Here is a 22,675-nt window from a genome sequence, read left to right as displayed (position 1 = left end):
GTACGAAAGTTTTATGGAACTGGTCTTCAAATATGGAACTATTCATCCATGCATTCTTGCTGTTGGTGTATTCAAAGGGAAGGGCCTTCATATTAACATGATGAAAACATCTGGGAGACCTTGCTTTTCCGATCAGAGGTCTGACTTTGTGACTGCCAGACTTGTTGACGCAAAACAAGAGAGTGACTCGGTGCTTCCTCTGCTTAAAACCTTCTCGTTTGTGACTATCAGCCCTGGTTGCGAGGTTACGATTGGGTAACATTTTAAAGCATAAACCAGTTTCGTCGCAGTTGTAAACTTGATCGGCTGTGTAGCAACCTTCCTCCAGCAACTTTTTAAGGTCAGTTGGGTAGGAGTCGGGAGCCTCTTTATCAGCAGAGCAGATTTTCCCCAGGCACAAGAACTTGGTTTATAGTGTGCCTTTTCTTGAATCTGTCCAGCCAGCCATTACTCGCCTTAAATTTGGATTCATTTCCATTGATAAGGCGATCAAATTTCTCTGCTTGAGCTTTCAGAATAGGGCCAGAAATGGGAACTCCTTCTGAGCGAGCCCGGACAAACCATTTGTACAAGGTTGAATCTAGGCTTTTGTCATTAGCAAACTTGACCTTTTTACGCTGTAAACCAGTTTCCCCTTCAAGAATGCAGGGTTGGCTATGGAGCTTTTCTTCTTTTTTCCACTCTTGTAGAATGGACTCACTAATTCCTAGATCTCTAGCAAGCTGAGTTTGTTGTTTGCCCTTCTTTAGTTTATCCAGGATGTACAATTTCTCTTGGGCAGAAAATGACTTGTTTGCAAATTGGCGTATCCATAACAGTAAAATATTTTTAAAAATATAGGAAATGAATAACAAGTTCATAGGCAAACACCATACTCATGTACAACCCAAGAACTAAGTGCGATGACCATGAATCACTTTATTCTATAAGACCGGAAGAACACGGTTTATTTATAAATCTCGTTTAAAAAAAAAGTGTTCTGGCAAAACGTGAACAGTATTACGGCCTTAAAGGGGAGCCAATTTATGATCGTGTTATATCTGAATTCGTGTTATCACGGGGCGCGTTATTGCGAGGTTTGGCTGTATTAACTTTTCTGATTCCTTTCTTGGCTGGTATGTCGAGGATTCATATTTCTGTGTCCTGCTGGCCAATAGAGATGGTAAGCTGTTTGGGGCAGGAACCATCTCTCTCCTGTGTTTGCACAGCGCCTGGCACAGTGGGTCTTGGTCCATAACTGGGACCCTTAGGCCCTACCACAATGCTAATCATAGATGAATGTTCACACCTGTGATAGGGAGTACTTAGGCTATGTCTACGCTTGCGTGGTAAATTGACCTACGCTACACAACTCCAGCTACGTGAATAACGTAGCTATAGTCGGCATACCTTAGGTCGAGTTACTGTGGGGTCTGCACCGCAGGGGGTCGATGGGAGACACTCTCCCGTTGACTTACCTTACTCTTCTCTTTGGGGGTAGAGTACAAGGGTCAACTGGAGAGCGATCTGCTGTCAATTTGGCGGGTCTTCACTAGACCCACTAAATCGACCGCCAGCGGATCGATCTCAGGGCGTGGATTCTGGCTGTAGTATAGACCTGCCCTTAGTTTTTAAAACTGCTGTTTAACAACCTATTTCTGCCCCGCAATCCAATCCGTTCATAACAGCAGCACCTGAGTATTTCACAGGTACTATTCATCTGAGCTTAAATACTGTAACAGTGTGTTGTGGAGAGTCCTCTGGATTCTAAATATCTGTTGCCTTAACCAATCTACCACTGTTGTTGGAAAATGAAGCATGAGACACAATCATACGAATGAGCTATGTTGGATCCATGTACAAGTAATGTTTTGTGTTCATTCTTAGTTTGCTTACAAAGTTCATTCTCAGAGCTGTGCTGCCAGTGCCCAAGCAATGAAGTGAAGAGCTGGGGGGTGGGCTATGTTTAGAAATGCAAGGTGGACATAGTCAAGCACTTTCTATCTGAGAACTGAAAAGCACTTTCCAAGCATTAACCGTCTCAGCTTTCTCACACGTGGTAGATCAGTATTAGTCCTACTTCCCAAATGGGGCACAGAGCAAATGACTTGCACTGTAACCATGGGCAAATCATTGACCAAGCTGGGAATAGAAATTTGCTCCTAGTCCCTTGTTTTAATCATTGTATTAAGAGCAGGAGGCAGAGAACCCAACTAGGGCTGAAGCTTCAGGTTACGCAGCTTGAAAGACAGTGTGACCTAGTAGATAGAGCACTAGACTGGGACTCAGGAGACCTGGGTTCTATTCCTAGCTCTGCCATTATCCTGCTGGATGACACTGGGCAGCTCACTTCCCTGTTTTTCCATCTGTAAAGTGGGAATAGTGATACTTGCCTCCTTTGTGAAGCTCACTAAGATCTGCTGATGAACAATGCTGTATAAGAACCAGATATTATTATTAATAATAATGTATAGGATACTGGACTGACAATCAGGAGAGCTTGGGTTCTTTACCCAGCTCGGCTATTGACTTGCAGGGTGCCTCTGTTCCTCTTGTCCATTGTCTATTTGGATTGTAATCTCTTTGGGGTAGAGACTGTCTCTCTGTACATTTGGTGCCTGGCACAGTCGGGAGAGGATGCTCCAGTTTTTGGTTGGGGTTTCTAAGTGCCACTAATGATACAGAGTCCAAATGCTGCTCTGTCAGCAATATTCTGGGCTGATCCTTTTGAGTGTTTGCTGTTTTGCAGACTGTTCCTAAATGGTCTTGGAGTGTTTTCCCAAGGCTAGAAGAAGGGGCGGAGCCAGGACTCCTAGGTTCTATTTCCATCTTGCTGTCTGACCTTGGAAGATGCTTCACCCCTCTCTCCATTCTTTGCCCTTAAAGTGGGACCTATCCTTGGCTTCCTCTTGGTGCAGTTGAGAATTGGTTAATGTTTGTAAAGCACTTGAAATTCTCAGATAAAAGGTGCTATAGAAATGTCAAATATTCCTTTAATCTGGAAACAGTAAAGGGAATTGACACACGCACCCCTGCCCCAGTTCCTGTAAGTACACTACAAACTAGGAATCATGAGAGACTTTTCCTATCACCACCTAATGCTGAAAATGTCCATGGTGCACGAAACCTCTCCCTGGCACTCTGTGCACTTGAGATAAATGGCGACTGGGGCCCAAGTTAGAAATGTCTGTTGGCCCTCTAGCTGTTTTTTCTGCATGACAAATCCAGTACCCTGACTTCTGTCTGGTCTGTGCTTGGTCGCACATGACATGGTTTATCTGGATTCCAGAGGCCTCCTTTGGAAGCTGCCCATTTTTATTCCCATCTGTCTTTTGTTCTCTCTTTAAAACTCTGAGTGCTTGCATTTGACTCTGCTCTGAATGACAAACACCCACTGGAGTTCAGGTTCAGAGAACTTCTGGTGCTTTGGCTTGTGACTTTTGTGAGGTGGGCTTGGAGCTGTGCTTACTAACGGCTTGTCTGTATACAAGCTGTACTACCTGACCTACACTGGGATAGTTAAATCAATACAACAACCCCTTCCCTGCAGTATGTATGTCGTTATACCAGTATGAGTTGCCTTTATTTTGGTGTCGCTATTCCCATGCTGGAAAGGATGCATCCACACTAGGGCTTGTACTGGTGTAATTAGATTGGGGTAAAAATCTCACCCTAGAGGGATACAAACACTGTGTAGACGGTGCCTCATTAGACTGGAGAGTTTTGGGGAGTGTATCCTTTATTCATTAGCTGCTAAACATGCTCCATCTAGCTTATGTTTCTTAGGATTCTGCAGTGTTCATTAAATTCAACAGTTGACAGAGTTAGAACAAGCAGGAATTAGTGCAGATTCCTACTGGAATGAAAACCAAATCAGTGGCCCCAATCCTGCAGGGAGTGCCTATGGGCCCATGGATCTGGTTGTAGGATCAGAGTTCTGGTTTGTGACAGAAACTTTAGCAGTTCTGAACACGCACTTTGAGTGACCTGTTTTTAATCAGAATCGATGTTTACAAAATTGTTTCCTGCTCTACTTAAATTTTTTTAAAAAAAATTATTTCACTGTTAAGCTAATTTACTTTTTTTACCATCCATGCTGTTTACTTTTTGCACTTAACACATGTTGGACAATTAAAACAGATGAGTCATTTTCACTTCTTACTGCCAGTTTTCACTTTCTGGCTCTGGTACAGTATGAGGATGCTGTGATTGGGTTTGTGATGCTGGTGGGAAGGCACCTGTGTTAACTGAATTGCTTTAAGAGTAGAACTATTTTAAAAACTTTTTAAAATAAAAATGTAAATTTTATGTCTAACCTAAACTAAGTTCCCATCTAGGGTGTATCTTCTTTAGGCCCCTCCTTCCCCCAAAGGATTTGTCCTTAACTTGTATTAGCTAACATGGGGTAAAATTCTAGTGACTTCAAGACAGTTCGTGGTTTTTAACATGAGTGAGCAGGTTGGGGTCAACCTGGTGTCCCCCATATCTTTACCCTAACCTGCTAACTCATATTAAAACTACAGACTGTCTTGTCTTCACATGTATTTTACTTACACGAGTTAAGGACAAACCCTTTTTATAGTGATGACAAAACCCTAATATGGAGAAGAGATGAGGTGTGCCAGTGCATTATCTGGCTACATTTGGCCACTACACGGAAAATGTGAATGTAAGAGTGTGTGACATCTTGCCTTGTAATCCAATTTTATTTAGTTGAGGTGACCTTGTATAGTATAGTAGAGTCCTTATGTAGTGTAGTGTCAGCTCTGGGTAAAAAAAGTCTGTGTAGGCTGCTTTCAGAAAGCTGAAGAAAAAGACATTTGGGGTTTTAGTATAATTTCTTATGGTCAAAATACTAGATTTGTCAAGCTACTGTGTGCGGAAGAAGAAATACTATGTTGAAAGAGGATGTTTCTTAGCTTTCGCTTCAAATTACATATTGTATTGTACATACTGATTAAAAGATAATGTCCTTGCAGTGTTAGGGCTTGTCTACAACGAGGCCACTGCAGCACTTCAGTGAAGATGCTACCCATGCTGATGGGAGGGGTTCTCCCGTTGGCGTAGGTAATCCACCTCATCAAGAGGTGGTACCTCGGTTGACAGCAGTATTCTGTTGTCCATCTAGCATTATCTACACCGGGGGTTAGGTTGGTTTAACTGTGTGACTTAGGGGTGTGGCTTTTTGACATCCCTGAGTGACTTAGTTATACCGACCTAATTTCCCAATGTAGACCAGGCCTTTAGCTCTGTGTTTTTACTGTGTCGATTTTGGGCTTCTTCCCTAACAGCACAAGTAAGCACTTGGGCTTTCTAGAATATTTTGGGGCTTGTAAGTTACCTGCAGGGGCCAGTCCACACTAAAGTACACTTAGGGCTTGTCTACACTGTGAGTTTGTCGACAAAACTTTTGTCTTTCATGGGTATTTAACTTTTGTCTTTTGCGAGGGGGGGGACGGGACTTTTTAAAGTACCCATGAAAGACAAAAGTTTTGCTGACAAAAGTGGCAGTGTGAATGTGGCTTTGTCGGCAGAAGTGCTATCCTGCCGACCAAAGCTAATGCCACTCGTCGGACTGGAAGTATTTTGTCGGCAAAAGTGCCGAGAAAGTACCAACAGAACCTTTACACATGTTGACTTTTAGTGACAAGGCTATGTCAACACAGCCTTGTCGCTCAAAACTGCGTGGTGTATACAAGCCCTTACACTGAAGTAGTCCTTGGCTGTGTCTACAGTGCCACTTTCAGTGCTAAACCTTTAGTCGTTCAGGGGTGTGAAAAAACACACCCTGAGTGACACAAGTTTTAGCACTGAAAAGTGCCAGTATAGACAGCGCTTTATCGCTGGGAGGTAAAGCTACCACCACTTGTTCGGGTGTTTTTTTTTTTATTGCCGGGAAAGCTCTCCCCCGGCGATAAAGCGTGACTGTGCTGCCCATGTCACAGCGCTGCTGCGGCTGCGCTCTAACATGGGCAGTGTAGACACACCCTTTGTTTAAAGAGCTTAGCTAGATGTTTGTACTGCTCCTAGCGCAATGTGGTCCTGATAGAGGCTTCTGGGCACTTCTGTAATAATAATTGAGTCATGGAACTTGATTCTGACACAGTTGGATTTCACAGTGAAGCCGGGGTTTCATCTCTCTCTTAGGCTTTAGCCCAGTTATGGAGCATGGTTAAGGGGTCAGTTGATACAGGAGGCCCTGGCTTAGTTGCTTTGTAGCATGGCTAGGCCTTTAGAAATCAGCCTCTGACAGAAGCAGGTCTCTGGCTGATTTCAGAAGTTGGCAATCAGCGATTCCTTAAGAATTATTTCTTCATATGTTTTGTTTTCTTCATATTTGAAGTGGATTTTCTAATTTCTAAGATGCCCCTTGAGACACCAGTGAGGGAACCAGCTGCTAAATTCAGATGTTTCTCTAAGGCAAGGTAGTTCTTGGGAAAGACTAGCTCATTTTGCTGTATTATCTGTAGAATGCAGGTTGCTGTGCTATTCTTGCTAATGAAAACAACATCTTTAATGGGTTGCCTTTGGTGGTTTAGCACTTCAGTACTGCATGAATTTCTTGGGAGGAAAATCTTTGACTTAATTACTCTGATCTTGCCCTTGGAAAGGGATGGATGCTAATTGATTAGGTGACAGCCCTTTGTTTTGGTCTGACTCGGTGTTTGACAAGTAGATTGGGGTAAGACTGTTTTGGACACATGCTTCAGTGAACTCGTGTCCCAATAATTCATATTTCATTTATTGCAGAAAGCAATTACATTCTAAATTAAGTTCAGTCCCATGTAGTTTAAACCATATGGTAAGCTGTGCCTTTGCCTTGTTACCACAGTAGTTTTTTGGCATAAAAGCCTCTTTTTTTCACCTCTTTGAATAATCCTTAAAAATAAGAAATACTGTTAAACATGTTTTTTAAACCCACCCCTATTTGAAACATTGAAAAAAATGCTTGTGAATTACAGCAGATAAGGCATTCTGCCAATATCCAACTGAATACAAGCTGTAAAACCAATCCCTTAATGATGAAGTGTCAAATACTAGATGTTAAAGTTTCATTAGGCATTTTTTTTAAATAAACCATTTAGGCTCTGAATAGATTCCTCTGTTCTTGTAGATATTTAAATTATGGAATACCCCCCTTTGCTTGTAATTTTGTCCAGATAATATTTATCAGCTTTCTGTGCAGTTAGCCTAGTAGAAAAACAATGCTTGTATGGTTTCAGTGCTGCATGGCTCATTTGAAAAAACAAACCGCAGTCTGTGCATTTCTTAGTTGCTTAGGACTCCATGTTGTGTTAACTCATTGATGCTCTTCTTGTGACACTTTAAAAATGTGAGGTCTGGAGCACTTGTGCCCTCAAATTTTTGATGTTTTTTGCTGACCCAATGTCAACTTGATTTTAATTCAAGATGTTTCTATGAATGTGTTCCATGTGGCTAGTACTTGGATAGGCACACTGTATGACTCTTGGAATCTCATGGCTTTCTCCCAAAGGAGGAGCCTATAGTCCCAGTGACTTGGCAATTGTTTTGGTTGGATAATTATAATTTATTACCTTAAATTCATGGAAGGTGCTCAGATAATATGGTGATAGGCAGCAGTATAAAACCCCATAGATAGACTCCCCTTGGAATGGTGTGGTTATCCTCCTTTCCAGTCCTAAATGGTTGGTAGCATTGCTGTAAACAGCTGCAGCATGACACACCAAAGGTGGGTACATTTAATTGACAGCTTTATTATTAATTTATAGGACAGTAGCACCTAGGTGCCCCAAGAAAGATACAGGCCCAGTGCTAGCCATTGTACAGACTCACAGTGAGTGACAATCTTTGCTCTTTGAACAACACCTTTCATGCTCCTTGGTGAAATGCTTCCTGTGTATGTACCTTGTCATCCACTTCTTTAAAAAGTTGTTGAGTGCTTTGGGGATTTTGGGGAGAAAAGGCAGAATATAAAAATCAGTCCTCACTGTGTCTCTTGTCTCATGGAAAATGAGCTGCTGAAAACCTCCATTGGTTGGAGCTATGTTCTCAAAATCCAAAAAGCCTTGTAGAGAAACTAGTCTCATTTCCAGAATTGTCTGTTGTTTTGAGAATTACAGTTGCAAGATTAGAACAAATCATTTGCTCTCAAAGCACCTGGGGACAGAGGAGCCGCTGAAGAGAGTGAGGATTTATTACTGCTTAGCACAGATGGAAGGATACCTGATTTCCTGATTTTTTTTGTCTCTGATGTAATTGGAGCGAACATATGGTACTTGCAAAAAAATCATGGAGGCTGAGACAAATCCAGGGCATAATACTTCATATCAGGGCTGGTTGGAAAATTTTGTTCTTCTGAAAATTTCAAGATTTTGGCAAGAAATAAAAACTGCATATTTTGATTCTGTAATGTCATCATGTGGCCTTGTCAGAGTTATAGTTTGGATTCCTCATGCTCCTCTATAGATCTCTCATGATGCATTACCTTCCCTTTTTGGTGAGAGGAAGGCGTGCATCATGGGAGTCGTGGCTGTGGGGCAACATGAAGATGTAGCCCAGATAGGGAGCCTGGCCCATAGAGGAGAATGGGGGAATGAGGCATCTGAACTATGACTCCCAGGAGGCACCACAGTAGCATTTCAGAATAAAATATTTCGGTGTTTAGGCAGTTCAGTTTTTGACCCCACCTCCCCCCCAAAAATCAAAATTTTCCATTGAAAGCACACACGTTTTGCAGAAAACTTTTTTGTCAAAATATCTTAGAATGTTTCCAATGGGTCAGCCCTACGCCATGCACTTAGCTTTTCAAATGTCCTCCTACTTCTTGTAATGTAGTAGGTAGACACTCTGTTTTACAGATGGGAAACTGCGGCTTAGAGGTGGCATGATTTGCCTACTCCACTGATGGAGCCTGTGTCACAGTTGGGATTAAAACACAAGTATTTTGGGGTTCTGGTCCAGTCTTCATCCCGTGCTGGTAATAGTACTTGAGATGCTTGGATTAAAAGGGATCTTGCTAATATACTAAACTTCACCACAACCAGATGAAATAAAGGGGGTGTGTGTGTATATTTGTGTAATATTTCACTTCACAATTCCTTGCCACTAACCCCATACAATGCAGCCATTTCCAGAGTGAGAGAGTGATGATGGAACAGCATGCAACAACAATGTAGAATGTTCAGAGGAGGAAGCAAACACTGTAGCAAATTGAGATTGCAGTGGATTGTACCTCCAGAATTTAAGCAATTAATATTTTGGGTCCCCCAGTCCAGATTTCCCGATGGGGATATCCTGGGTTGGAAACAGCCGGCCCAGGGCTCATCTAAATGGAGAGCAAACTGCTTTTAGTTGCTGTACTGGATGGAATCAATTGTTTGTTAGGACAGTGGGATATTGTGTTGGAATTGATTGACCAACAACAACAAAAAGGCAGATGCCTGAAAGAATTGTAGGGTCAAAAGCAAATTGAAAGAGTATTTACAAAAGGATTATGCAGCTTGCCCAGACCCAGGAGGGATGGAGGGAGGCCCAGGGCACTACAGTCAAAAGGCTCTTAATTTACATACAAGTGTGTTTAAGAGGGTTTGCACTCTGTCCTCTTGGGAGAGGCAGGAAACTGTCCTCCTCTCCCCATCTCCCTGTAATACTGCTTAGTTGAGCAGGTGCCTTATGGAAATGTGGAGGGGGGAGGGGAAAGAAGGGTTTCCAGTCTTCCACTGAGGCAGCCCCTTGGCCAGTACTGGAATGATCACATGGAAACCTCACTTTGCTCCTCAGGCTTTCTCTTGAGTATTGTGGTTTTTTGTTTTTTTTTTAAGGGGAGGAAGGCGATGGGTCCAGATTATTTTGGCCTTCATTTAGACTGGAGGTGAGTGGAGGAGCCACCATGGGCACAGTTACAAACACCCGGAGGATAAATCTTTTGAAAGGAATACATCCTGAGGCCAGCATCCCATAGGGAATTCTGGATAACTCTGGAGGAATAACTTTAAAAATCCTTAAATAAGCCCTAGACTATAGAGACTAGGGAAGAGAGAGTTCCTAGTATAAAGCTGGAAATGGTTGAGATAAAGCAAAAAAAAAAAGATGGTGAAGGAAATGGCAAAGTTGGGGTTATGGAGTTACTGCATTTAGGCCTTGTCTCAACACAAGTTGCATCGCTTAACTGTTCTGGTCTAGTTATACTGGTACAACTCCCCCACTGTGAGTGCAGATCTAGTCTCTAGATGTGCTGCCCAAAATCATTTTTGAGCTAAGTCCTCCCTCCTTGCATGTCTTGGAGAGAGTCTGTATTGCAGCAGACCATTGCACGAAGGGCAAATGAGAGGTAGAGTGCTCCCAGCCCAGATTTCCTGTGTGACCTTGGGCAACATTGCATAGTCTCTCTGTGCCTTAGTTTCCTATCTGTAAAATGGGGATTATAGCACTGCCTTACCTCATGGCGATTTGTTTGAGGATGATAAATGCTTTAAAGATTTTGAGGCTCTCAGCTACTACTGTGATGGATGCCAGATAAGTATCTATGGGCATGTCTGCACTACAGCCCTAAGTCGACCTATATTAGGTTGAAAGAAGAAAAGGAGTACTTGTGGCACCTTAGAGACTAACCAATTTATTTGAGCATGAGCTTTCGTGAGCTACAGCTCACTTCATCGGATGCATACCGTGGAAACTGCAGCAGAGAGTTACAGCCACTGCAGTGGCTGATGTCCACACCACCCTCCTTCTGTCGGTGGTGCGCGTCCTCACCAGGAGCGCTTCCACTGACTGAAGGGGGGTGGGGGCTGCTAAGAGCCAGGATGCTCCCCACTCTGGGAGTGGGTGTGGGGGGGGGATGTGTGTGTGAGTGAAACAGCTGCCCAGGCTTCTTGCCTCCCTGTGCGGGGAGTCTCCGGGTAACAGCCTGGCTGGGAGTGGGGACAAGACAGCCAACAGCCGATTCTACATAGACATTGCATCACCCTAACTACACCAACATAAATGCTATGCCTCTCCCATGGAGGTGGAGTTATGGCTGTGTATTAGGGCACTGACATTGGCAGGACAAGGCTGTAGTGTGTACACTGACATAATTAGGTTGACGTAAGCTACCTTATGTCGACCTAACTGTGTAGTGTAGACTAGGTCTAAAATAAAATGAATGAGCTGCTCCCTTGTATAATTCAATGAGACCCTCAAACAGATGCACTAGTATACTGGGATTTTATAAAACTCTCTCCTTTTGAACATCTTGTCAGTTTGGTTACTCAATCACAAGTTATGAAACTAAAACGATCATTATGAGTTTCCGGAAGCCACCTCCATAGGCTGTCTGCTGAGGAGAGGAAGAATTGTTCAGAAATCCAAATGCCCCCTCAGTCGATTCTCCCAAGGAGCTGAACGTAATGTTGCCAGGTCCCATCTGTTTCCAGAAAGGTTTTTGTTTCCCCACTCAGCTGAGATTTGTTCTGATTGCCTGTGTTTTGAATCTATTTCCCTAAGTTAAGTATCCTCACACCTTCTTGTCAACTGTCTAAATGGGCCATCTTGATTATCACTACAAAAGTTTTTTTTCTCCTGCTGATAATAGCTCATCTTAATTAATTAGCCTCTTACAGTTTGAATAGCAACTTCCACCTTCTCTGTAAGTGTGTGTGTGTGTATATATCTTCTTACTATATGTTCCATTCTATGCATCCGATGAAGTGGGCTGTAGCCCATGAAAGCTTATGCTCTAATAAATTGGTTAGTCTCTAAGGTGCCACAAGTACTCCTGTTCTTTTTGTGTTTTGAAAGTACCTGTCTGGCTGGTCTGCTCATGTTTTAAGCCTGGTCTCATTTACCACCTTGGGCAAGTAGGTTGAAACTTCCCACGTTATTGAGTGCTTAGTCAGTTCCTTCCTTTCTTCACCATTTTCATCTGCAGCTGTACAGAGTTAAACTTCTGCTGTATGACTTTTGGGGGAGGGGCATCTGGGTTAGTAATCTTGTAGCTACTTGAGCTGGGCTAAATTGTTGTGTGGATGGGAATGTGGACAAGTGGTTACTCACCAAACCTCCCAGTGCTGCTTGTTTACTTGTTTTAAATATGCTTATCCTATTTAGCCACTCCCAGGATGTTGAGAGATTTAATTAACCAACATTTGTAAAGTGCTTTGTGATCCTCTCCTTGGGTTTATCTTTGCTGCAATTACTGGGCTCTTTTCCAGGGGTTGCCCCAAGCCCCCTGCCATCCACACTCATTCCTCTTGCTTCTGTTTAGACAAGAACCCCAGTGGAGCTTTCAGCCTGGGCTACTCCTGGCTGTGGTTATAATCCAGGTTAGAGCCCAGGTTCCGCTTTCACTTGGGCTGGTAACCTGCTAATTCACATAGTCATCCCATGCCTTCCCAGAGTTCCTCGTGTCTGCCCAGAAGGACAGACAGATTCTCTGTTGATTCACTGGGAAAGAATCAGAGCAGCTCAGGTTGCTGCAGCATAGAGAACTATGGGATATGCCCCCAGAAGTCCTGGCAACACACGAGGAAATGAAGCACCAGTAGCACAGAGTAGCTGGGGTATGGTGCTGCAGCGTGATTGCTTGCACCCATCCTAGTTCATCTGTGACCCATTGCCTCTCACCTGGACAAAGTGCAGTGAACACCGACGCCCTAAGGAGGGCAGGCGTAAGAGTTGACACAAAAATCAGTTTGAAAAGTAACCTAGAAGGAGGGCTGGGTGAAGGAATTATATTTGTGTCCTTTATTTGTTGCTTCATGGTTTACAAAAATAGCCTGAAAGGTCTAATTTCCATTTGCTTTTGATATTGAAATCTCTGGCCTAAAAGACTCCATGGCTGGCTATAGAACTCATCATATTGTGAGGCTGTAATCCTGGGGAAGCATCAACCCTACTACCGTTGAGAAGAAAATGTTTCTTTAATTTTTAGAACTCCTGTTTGTGTTGGGGTTTTTTGAGAGTGATTCATTAAAACACTTGGTAGAAAAGATACACGAATTCTATTCCTCTTGCTTCAAGTGTAAACTGTAGCAGCTGAGTACCTCACCATCTTTACTGTATTTATCCTCATAGCCTCCCCAGTAAGGTAGAGCAGTGCACTGTTATCCCCGTTATATAGAAATAGAATAGGAAGGCACACAGACTATAATATATATGACTTGCTGACAGTCACCCATGGAGACCTCCAAGTGCTAGACTAGGGCCTAACCACAGGACCATCCTTCTTCTCTTTACCCCTTAAAGACTGAAAGAGCACCCTAAATGCATGAGACAGCCCCTTCCGCTCACTGAGTCTTTAAATGAAAACATCAGACTTGATACTTCCAGAAGGATGGCCTTGCAGAAGGCATTGGGCTAGGCCCTGCACAGGCCATCGACACGTCATCCTGGTCCATGAGTGGGGCTCCTAAGCACTACTGCCATACAGATATTAATAATTAATAGCACTTGAGATCTGAGTTTAATTCCTTGCTGTGCCACAGATTCCTGGTATGATCTTGAGAAAGTCGCATCACTCTGCACCTCTGTTTCCCCATCTGTCAAATGGAGGAAAAATAATCCTTCCTTTTGTTTAGATGGTAAGCTCTTGGGGGCAGGAGCTGTCTCTTTCTATGTGCCTGGGCAGTGCTCAGCATGATGATGGGGTCATTCTTATTTGGGGGGGTCTGTGCAGTGCCTGGCATGATGGGGAGGACCCCCAGTCTTGGCTGGGGCCTCTTGGCACTACCACAATGTAAATAACAATTTTACAGGCTTTTTTTCTTTAAAGGGACAAAACCATCTAGACCTTCTTCATAAAGAGTGGCACAAATCAAATGTTTCTTGTGACGATTCAATTTAAAACCTATCTTTAAAATACTGAATGTACTTTACCTCCCTATTCCTGTTCCCAAGCTCCAGGGGGGAGGGGGAGGGGAAGGAACAATTGATTCAGGATCCCATTGTAGGGGGATGACACATTGTCATAAAGGTGTCGGATGTTCAGCCCTTCTGAACACCTTTTAAAATTGCCATTCCCTGCTGAGAGGCAGAAATAGAATAGGAAGGCTAAGCCCTCTGCAGAAGTGTCCTCAGCATGTTTTTGTAAAGGAGATGAAGAGGGGAGGAGAACACAAAGTTCAGTCTCAGGTTACATGGTAGCTTTGAAGATCAGCCAATAAAACTAAATCTATATGGCTCTGGGCATGCACAGTCTCCAAGAGGGTTTTCATTTGAAATGTGCTGTGCCCTCTTTGACTCACCAAGGGGCTGGTCAGATCTCATGGCTGAGACTGAGGCATGTTCCAAGGGGGTTGTCATATAGCTGGAACCTTGTAACTGGAGCAAGCAATGAATGAATCAGGATTCCTGGGTTCTATTCCCTGTCATACCACTGGCCTCATGTATCTTTCACTCTATTTTGGGTACTTACATGGCCCCCATTATTGTGTATTTATCTTCATAACCTTTGTGTGAGGCATGACAATGCTATTATCCCCATTGTGCAAATGGGGAAGTGAGGCGCAGAGAAACTAAGTGACTTGCCTGCTGACAAATCCCACAGGAAATCTGTGGTGCACATTGAATTGAAGCCGGGTCTCAAGTCCCTAACCACTGCACCATCCTTCCATCAGCCATAGGAACAAGCCACTTAATCTGTTCATGAATCAATTTATGTTATAAATGGAGCTAATTCCTACTTCTTGGGGTGTGGGTGAGGTTTGCTTAATGACTAAAGGTGATCTGAGATGTTCTGGTGAAAGTCACTTTAGAACATAGTGTTATGAGACAGGACATAGCAGTCAAAGGGGTTGGCAAGTTTCTTTGAGTATTAATGGGCTGTAGGGTGTGTATAAAGGAGGCTACCATAGGAATGGAAAAGACCTATCTAGACTATCTTGTACTAGCATGTGTAAGGGAGCTGTATTGGCCCAGCCCAAGACTCTGTGATGGGGGTGGGAGGGGATAGTTTACTGCTTTCGAACAAATCAAGCGGACTCCGTGGAGCACCATGATTCAGTGTTGCTTTTGAGCCTAGTGCCCCATCGTTGAGAAGTGTAGCATCCTGTATAAAATGCTAGTGTCACGGCCTTCAGGGAGGGTGAATTTGGAGCTACTTGCAAATGTTTGGCTTTTAACAGCAGCTTGTGGAATTAAACCAAGAGGTCAAATGAGCAGGATATTAGTTTGCAACCAGCTGTTTTGGCAGATCTCCGGGGAACACTGTCTAGAACCAGACGAGATAATCTCTGTTCAGATTACGGCCTTTGGCTCAGTAAAGGGGCGTGGCTGGGAAGAGAAAGCAAACTCTGCACACGCACATCCTTTCTGGGTAATGCCTGCCCCAGATAAGAATGTGCAAGGGCAAGTATTTGGGAGCCACTCACTCAGTCATTGCGGATGGGTTGGAGGAGCCTGTAATGAAACCATTGCCACTTCTCTTGAAATTCTCTGTGTCTGAAAACAAAGACCAGAACTGCTTTTGAAGTCTTAAAATGACTGTTCCAGGTTGGGGATTGATATTGTAAAAGCTTCTTTCTGTGATGTCTCCCAGATAAACTGTCTTCCTCAAAACCCTTTGAAGGTTAGAACTAAAGGCAGAAGTGGGGAAAGCACTTTAGGCAGAACTCTCAGCTAAGAGGGAGAATGAAATGGGAAGAAATTATGCTGATGGCAGTTGCTGAAGATAAGACCTAAGATCATGTGAACTAAAGGGGTGATGGGGGAGGCTGGTGTTAACCAAGGGGACCCAAAGAAATACAGAATTAGAGATTAAGTTGTTTGGGGCTGGAACTGTGGTGTACAACCCTGGGAACGCTGCCAACACCAAATAACCATTCCAACTGTGACCTTGTTTGGTTTTCAGCTGTCAGAATTTGTTGGCTGACATTTTGCCAAAGTGACTAGTGATTTTGGGTGTCCAATTTAAGATGCTTTAGAGTGGCCTGATTTTCAGAGAAGTGCTGAGCGTCCACCCTTTTTATTGCTCTTCACTTCTAGAAAGCTAGGTCATTAGCTGCTCAAGGATACCATGGAATACTTTCTCGCACCACTTAAGTTGCAGTGCTTCCTCAACCCATCTTTGAGTCCCACTCCTGTGATCAAAGTCCCCCCTTTCCTCCTGTTCTGCCCCAGCCCTGATCACAGCGCCTCCTTGATAATTTTTGTGGCGGTAGTAATATCTTAAGTTCATGGAAGGATGCCAGCCCTCTTCTGGTGGGGAGAGAGCACCATCATGGGGTGTGTTTTTCCCCTGTGTGTTTAATTTTCACAGCTTCCAGGTTTCTCACGGTGCAGCTGCTTTTGCTCTGTGCTGCCCAGCTGCAGGAAGTTCCTTTTTTTTTTTTTTAAGAGTAAACCTGCCTCTCCTCCATGTCATGGTGGGGAGGAAGGGGCGGTGCCTCAGCATAGGGAAGTAGCTTTCAGTTCTTGTATGGAGTTGGGACAAACCGGAGTTGGGACAAACCAGAGTTACCAGCCATGAGAATCGGGAGGTAGCTTGTCTAACAGCTCCTGATGACTGCCTCGATATGGAAGAAGATTAATGGGCTAGTGAGTATGTGGGATTAGTAGTTAATTGCCATCTCAGGGTTGTAGTGCTTTTTTGGATCTAGCTGGGTGTTTGCAGACTGCAGCTGTTGCACCTATTCTGGCTCCTCCTGAGAAGTGATAGGAGCAGCAAGGTGTGTTGCCTTTTTGTCTCTGAAATAAGCTGGGATTTCTCAGTAACAAGACTGTAACTAACACCCTAGCTTTTGTGTAGGCTGGGTGTGTCAGAATTATTCTTAGAACCCCTGATGAGACACTGAGTTTCTTTAAACCAGTTATTTCTTTCCTGGCGTAAGCATTTTTCAGTTGTCTTTGTTCATTCCAGCTCCAGCTCCCTGCCACCCCCCTTTGCTCTGGGATCTAATTGACCAGAATGACATTAAAGACTCTAATTAGCCCAGTACAAACAGCACACCCTCATCTCTCCTTTTGTTCTTAGGAGCCAAGAAATCTTCAAATCACGATATAATAAAAGGAGCTGCAAGGGGAAAAGCTTCAGGGGTATTGGAATTAGGGTGCCAAATGGGAGTCTTTGAGCAAGGAGCATGTGCAGTCTCAACAGTAATGGTGCTTTTTATATCTCCAGCTGTTTTTATTGATATATATGCCGTAGTCTGACCAGCAGAACTGAGTGTGGCCCCTTGTTATTTTGGTGGTGGTGAATAATCCACACACTTGCAACAGTGCAAAACTTGGGAGATGGCTTAATGCTGTGAATGTTATGTTTGAGTCAAAAGGTAGGATCCTAGGAAGGCTGGTTTGGCCTTCTATATCGCCTTGAATGCTCATTCTGTAGGATGACACCCTTTCCCCAGAGGCCACAGAGACGTGGTGCTGGCCGCTTCCAGCAGCAGTGCGGGACAGGGCTGGCAATCCTGTGGGCCAGATCCAAAGCCCTGACAGGCTAGATCCAGCCCGCAGGCCGTAGTTTGCTCACTCCTGTGTTAGGCCACGTTGCTTCTGAAAGGAGACTCAGTAAACATGTTCCAGAGAGGGGTGTGTGCGCGCGCCTTCTCTCCTGTATTCTGGGACCAGCACAGCTACAACAACGCAGCATTTTTATGTTTGTTCCTTATGTTTATTTTGGTAGAGACTAGAGGCCTCAACCGAGATCAGGGCCCCCATTATGGTGTGCACATTAGTAGTAATAGTTCTATGATATTCCCTAGAAGCTTCAACAGAGGTTAGGGGCCCCAATTATTGTGTACTGCAGTACTGCCCTGAGGGCCTTGATTGCAAATACCCATTAAGGTGTCTGCATTCATAGTAGTTGGGGCCTTTAGATGCTACCATAATATTAATAAAGTGCACATCATAATATGGGACCCTGATCTCAGTTGGGGCTTGGAGGTGCTACCCTAGTACTAAGATTGAGCCCTATTTTACCAGGTGCCATCGAGACACGTAAGGAGAGACAGTCCCTGTTCTGGAGAGCTTGCAGTCTAAATATCAAGCTCTAACTGCTCAGGGGCCCTTTTGGCGTAGTATCAGCCTCCATGCCCCATAGTGATTGGAAGCAGTTCCTGGCATTTGGTTCGCATGCTGACCTGGGTTTGCAGAGGTGCTGAGCACCAGCAAGTCCCTCTGCCTTCCATGGGAGTTGAGGGAGCTCAGGCTTTGTCACTTTAGCCAGCACAAATATCTGCTTTGTTTCCTTTGACGCTTGGCCAGTGCTGCTTTTTTCACTCAAGTTATCGCTGAAGAATGTTTTGCTTCCCAGTAACCTTGCTTTGTTAGCACAAGGAGCTGTGAAAACTTAGCAATAACTCCAAGGTCACTTGGTCTTAAGCAGCATCTGGCATACTAGTAAGTGCTGGTGATAGGTATCTGCTTTATGCTTTGGAAAGATCTCTTAGTAGGGGGCCCTCTTGGTATTTCCTTGCTAAAGCTTCCAATGGCTTGTATGGTGGGATTTGACTTTCCTTTGTCTCCCCTCCTCCCAACACTCTTCTCCTCCCCCCCCCCACCAAGGTTTTTAATCCTTTTGCCTGTAAACAAGTTGAGTACAATGTGCCTGCGTGGGTTCATGTGAGCGCTGTTATCTCCCAGCCATGCGGTTGGTGTTGGAGTTTGAGATACAACAATCAGCTGGTGAGTTAAGCTATCTTAGTAGGAGTGTTGCAGAGTGTAGCTGAAGTGATGAGGCTGGAAGATCCATTGACGGCTTTTGTGGGGGAGAAGTAGGGGGTGAGGGGTTATATGTGGAAAATGTACCAAGAGAAAGTGTGGAGGGGATCATGGACACTTCAGTATGGTTGGAGCTGTCTTCGATCAACTCTGTGCTCCCCTTTCTCCTCCTGGGCTCCACATTCTTTCTAGCACTGCTTATGCTGCAGCACTGGTTTTCTGTGAGCAGGTGCGTGCCTCAGCTAATAGGTGACTGGTATATGGGAAAACACTGGATGCTTCCCCAAATGGTTGGTTATTAGGGCAGCAGGAGATGCAGGTGCAGTTATTCTGGTTGCGTGATTAGGAGTGCTACACTGTGCTACAAGGTGGAATGCCTTTTTTCCGAGCCATTGACAGTGGGGAACATGAACTGAGATTTCAGGTTGTTTTTAAAAAAGTCCAAATTCCCTTCCTGCCACTTTATAGTTATCTGTGTGCTGTGATCCTACCCGTCTGTCTTCTGGCCCTCTGCTTGACTTCACATTAAGGACAAGTGTAATGCTTAAGAAACTGTTCTAGGTGTCTGGTCTGCAGTGCACCAAAGACACTCATGCAGAATCCCTTCCAGGGAAACAGCAAGGAGCTGCAATCTAAGGAGAGCAGTGCTGGCTCTGAATTTTTACTTCAGTTATCACTTCATTGTTTTTTTAAATGGATTTGTTCTTGCATCAAACAGAGGCTGCGCAGCTTAATGGTTGAAGCTGGGAGTCAGGATGCCTGGGTTCTATCCCCAACTCTGAAGGGAGGGAACAAGGTCTAGAGCTTAGAAGAAGGTGGGACTGGGACTCAGGATGCCTGGGTTCTAGCCTCAGCTCTGGGACTCTTGTGCTGAGGTGACAGCAGAGTCCCACCCCAGCTCTTCCATTGCATTGCTGAGTGAGGCTGAATGAGTCGCTTCACGTCTCTGCCTTAGCTTACCCATTGGCAATATGGTTACTAGGCTCTGGGCTTTCCAGAGTGCCGAGAAACTTCATTAAAGTTTGTAAAAGACTACACACTCCTTGGTCTTAATATGTGTGCAACAGTAGCGTCTGCAGCAAAGCAGTTTCGGATGGTTACACAGAGTTCACACCTCGTAAGGCCACAAAACTTCCTTCCTCCAGGAGAGCAGGTGCTATATACATAAGCAGCAGTGGGAAGTTTTATTTCCAGGGGCCACCACGTTGGGTATCTTACAAGCTGCTGTCAAGAAGAGAAATGCTATTGGCACAAACTGAGCCTACACATCAAGAGTAGGATATACTTGCCTCTCTCTAGCCTGTGGAGGAATGGGTAATCTTGAACCAAGGGTATGTCTGATTCTTACTTGCTGCCCAACCAGCCTACTGGGGACTCCATGTTCAGGTGGACTTATGTGAGAAGTGACACTGACATTTCTCTCTTGCTGCCATGCCTCTGCCGCGTCTGTTTGTGAATATCCAAGAGTGAGAGCTGCAGGCTTGGCAGGCTGCCTGTTCCCATATTGCTGGCACACAGTCTGCAGCCAACTAAGTGGTGCATATGCAGTTGTCCTTCATTCCTTGGCCTCCTCACCAGTTAGTTGTTGACTACAACTGGTATCTCCCCAGATTAACAAAGGAACTGGGCTAGCCCTAGAGTACCAATGTACACAGTTCTAATTATCACTGTGGCTCTAACTAATCAGCATGTGCCTATGCCCAAATACTTCCGGCCTTTACATGGTTGCCAGATAGCATCTCTTATTAATGAGGGGCAGAGACCTGTGTCCATAAAGCACCATGTATACTGAACAGCACCCCATAAGTAATACTCAACACATCTGTAGCGCCCTTGAACAAGCAATTTACAGTGCTCCCTATGCTCCAGCATAGCAACTTCACTGACCTCCCTCACAGATTTATAGGCACAGAGAGAAGTCTCAAGGTATTGCAGTGAATTGGTGGCAGAGCTGAGGGTGGAACCCAGGTGTCCAGACTTCCATTACTGTGGTGTGCTGACCACTAAATCATACTCCGTGTATATCTTGGATTGGATCAGCTGGGGATTTACCCAGAGTATCTCTTCCAGTTAATACCACATGGTAGCTAGCTGTTAGTAACCATGTTTATTGTAGTGCCTAGGGACCAACCAGAGTCCGTCATGCTGGGCACTCCATGGTGTAGCTCTGCGTTTTCTTTAGCATTTAACCATGTGTTTAGGTGAATGAGGGCAGAGCTGGCTCAGTACAGTGAATAGGGAAGACATATGGGACTCCCTTTCTTCTTTATACCTCAATTTCCCTGTCTGTAAACTGAGGGCCATCATACATACTTTCCTTTGTAAAGTGCTTGGAGTCCTCTGGATGAAATAAGAGCTGAATTTTACAAGTAAGGGGCTTGGGTAGTTCCAAGGATGGTGTTTTTTGCACGGCCTATGATGGGACATGGATAAAATATTTCCAGGCTGGTCATATAAACCCTGTGTGGTTCGAGTAGTTGCCTCTGAAGGCTTGTCTTGTGGGTTCATTCCAGGCGATATTGGGTGAGCGCTTGTCTGTCACGGAAATGCTGGAATGCAGCCTTCTTCAAAGCCTTCATTTCCCTTTTGATCCAAGTGGGAGGGAAGGTGAAGTAAGTGCAAAGGTTGGGAAGAGGGTGTTGCATAAATGGGGAGTTTTCGCTTTGCCCGCACCGTGGAAGACCAACGCAGCCAAAGCTCTATCAAGAGAGGAGCTGAGCATGTGGGGTGAGTCAACAAAGATTTCAGACTGTTTGTCTCCACTTAATCTGTCCCTCCTGCAGGTAAACTCTACTCTGAGGAGCATTCTGTACCCTGCAGCTGGATCATGGGCAGGTGCCTGTCTCATGTTGCTAATTCTAGAGCAGGAACCATGGACCATCTAGAGACTGTATGCCAAAGCAATGTTCTTCAACCTTTTTCTGTACAAGATCACTTTCTCAATTTAAGATCAACCCAGGATCTACCCCACCCCTTCCCCGAGGCCCTGCCCCGCTCACTCTGTTCCCCCTCTGTCCGTCGCTCGCTCTCCTCCACCCACACTCACTTTCACTGGGCTGGAGGAGGGGGTTGGGGGGTGGGAGGGGGTGCAGGCTCTTGGCTGGGGCTGAGGGGTTCGGAGAGTGGGGGGGGCTCTGGGCTGAGCCTGGGGCAGGGGGTTGGGGTGCAGAAGTGGGGGGGTGCAAGCTCTGGGAGGGAGTTTGGATGCAGGGGTCATATGGTCACACTGCACTTAATTTCATAGAATCCACTGGACATTTCATGAATTTTACTTTTTATTAGTGTCATTTGTGGTGTTTAGATCCAAAACCCTTCAGGGATTGTCACAAATCAGTGTAACATTCTCAACTGTGGGATGTGCATTGGCTGAGCCTGGGGCAGGAGGTTAGGGTGCAGAAGTGAGGGATGTGGGCTCTGGAAGGGGGGCTGGTGCAGGGAATTGGGCTGCAGGAGGAGGTGAGGGGTCTGGGAGGGAGTTTGGGTGTAGGAGGGGGCTCCAGGCTGGGGCAGGAGGTTGGGGTGTAGGAGGGGGTGTGAGGTGTAGGCTCTAGCCAGGAGGCGCTTACCACAGGCAGCTTCTGGCCAGCGGCGCAGTTGGGCTCAAGCAGGCTGCCTGCCATGGCCCCACACTGCTACAGAAGCGGCTGGCTGCTAGCACATCTCAGCAGCCCGTGGCGGGAAGGGGGGCAGTGGGTCTCCGTGTGCCCTCAAACACCACCCCTGCAGCTCCCATTGTCCGGGAATCACCTCCCCTTCACCCCCAGGGGCCACAGAGACGTGCCAGCAGCCAACTGCTTCTGGGAGCGATGTGGGGCCATGGCAGGCAGGCAGCCTGGCTGCGCCGCTGGACTTTTAGTGGCCTGGAGATCGCGATCGACTGGCAGAGGCTCCAGGATTGACCAGTCAATCACGATTGACGGGTTGGTGACCACTGTGCCAGAAAATCTAGGAATCCATGTTTAGATGCTAAGGCTAGAAGGGACCAGGAGATTATCTAGTCTGATCTCCTATATCAGTGCTACTCAAAGTGATGGTCTGCGGACCGGTGCCGGTCTGCGAGCCATCGGCTACCAGTCTG

The 22,675-nt window shown here is 45.2% G+C and overlaps 1 protein-coding gene across 10 annotated transcripts in view; it reads left to right on the top strand.

Annotated features, from left to right (window-relative positions):
* Positions 1-22,675, top strand: part of MARK2 (microtubule affinity regulating kinase 2) — a 102,616-nt gene that overhangs the window by 16,068 nt on the left and 63,873 nt on the right. The window contains exon 1 of one of the 10 annotated variants that reach the window (XM_073351786.1): positions 16,294-16,473. The exons of the other annotated variants lie outside the window; for them this stretch is intronic. Coding sequence (XP_073207887.1) covers positions 16,438-16,473 — 36 coding nt within the window. The 5' untranslated portion in view covers positions 16,294-16,437. Of the gene's footprint in view, positions 1-16,293; positions 16,474-22,675 lie in introns of those variants that run through there. 10 annotated transcript variants of the gene reach the window in all.

The sequence above is a fragment of the Lepidochelys kempii genome, chromosome 7 (assembly GCF_965140265.1).
Source record: "Lepidochelys kempii isolate rLepKem1 chromosome 7, rLepKem1.hap2, whole genome shotgun sequence".
In the NCBI taxonomy this organism is placed as follows: Eukaryota; Metazoa; Chordata; order Testudines; family Cheloniidae; genus Lepidochelys; species Lepidochelys kempii.
Note: the sequence above shows the minus strand (reverse complement) of the source record. Positions and strands in the feature narration are given on the sequence as shown.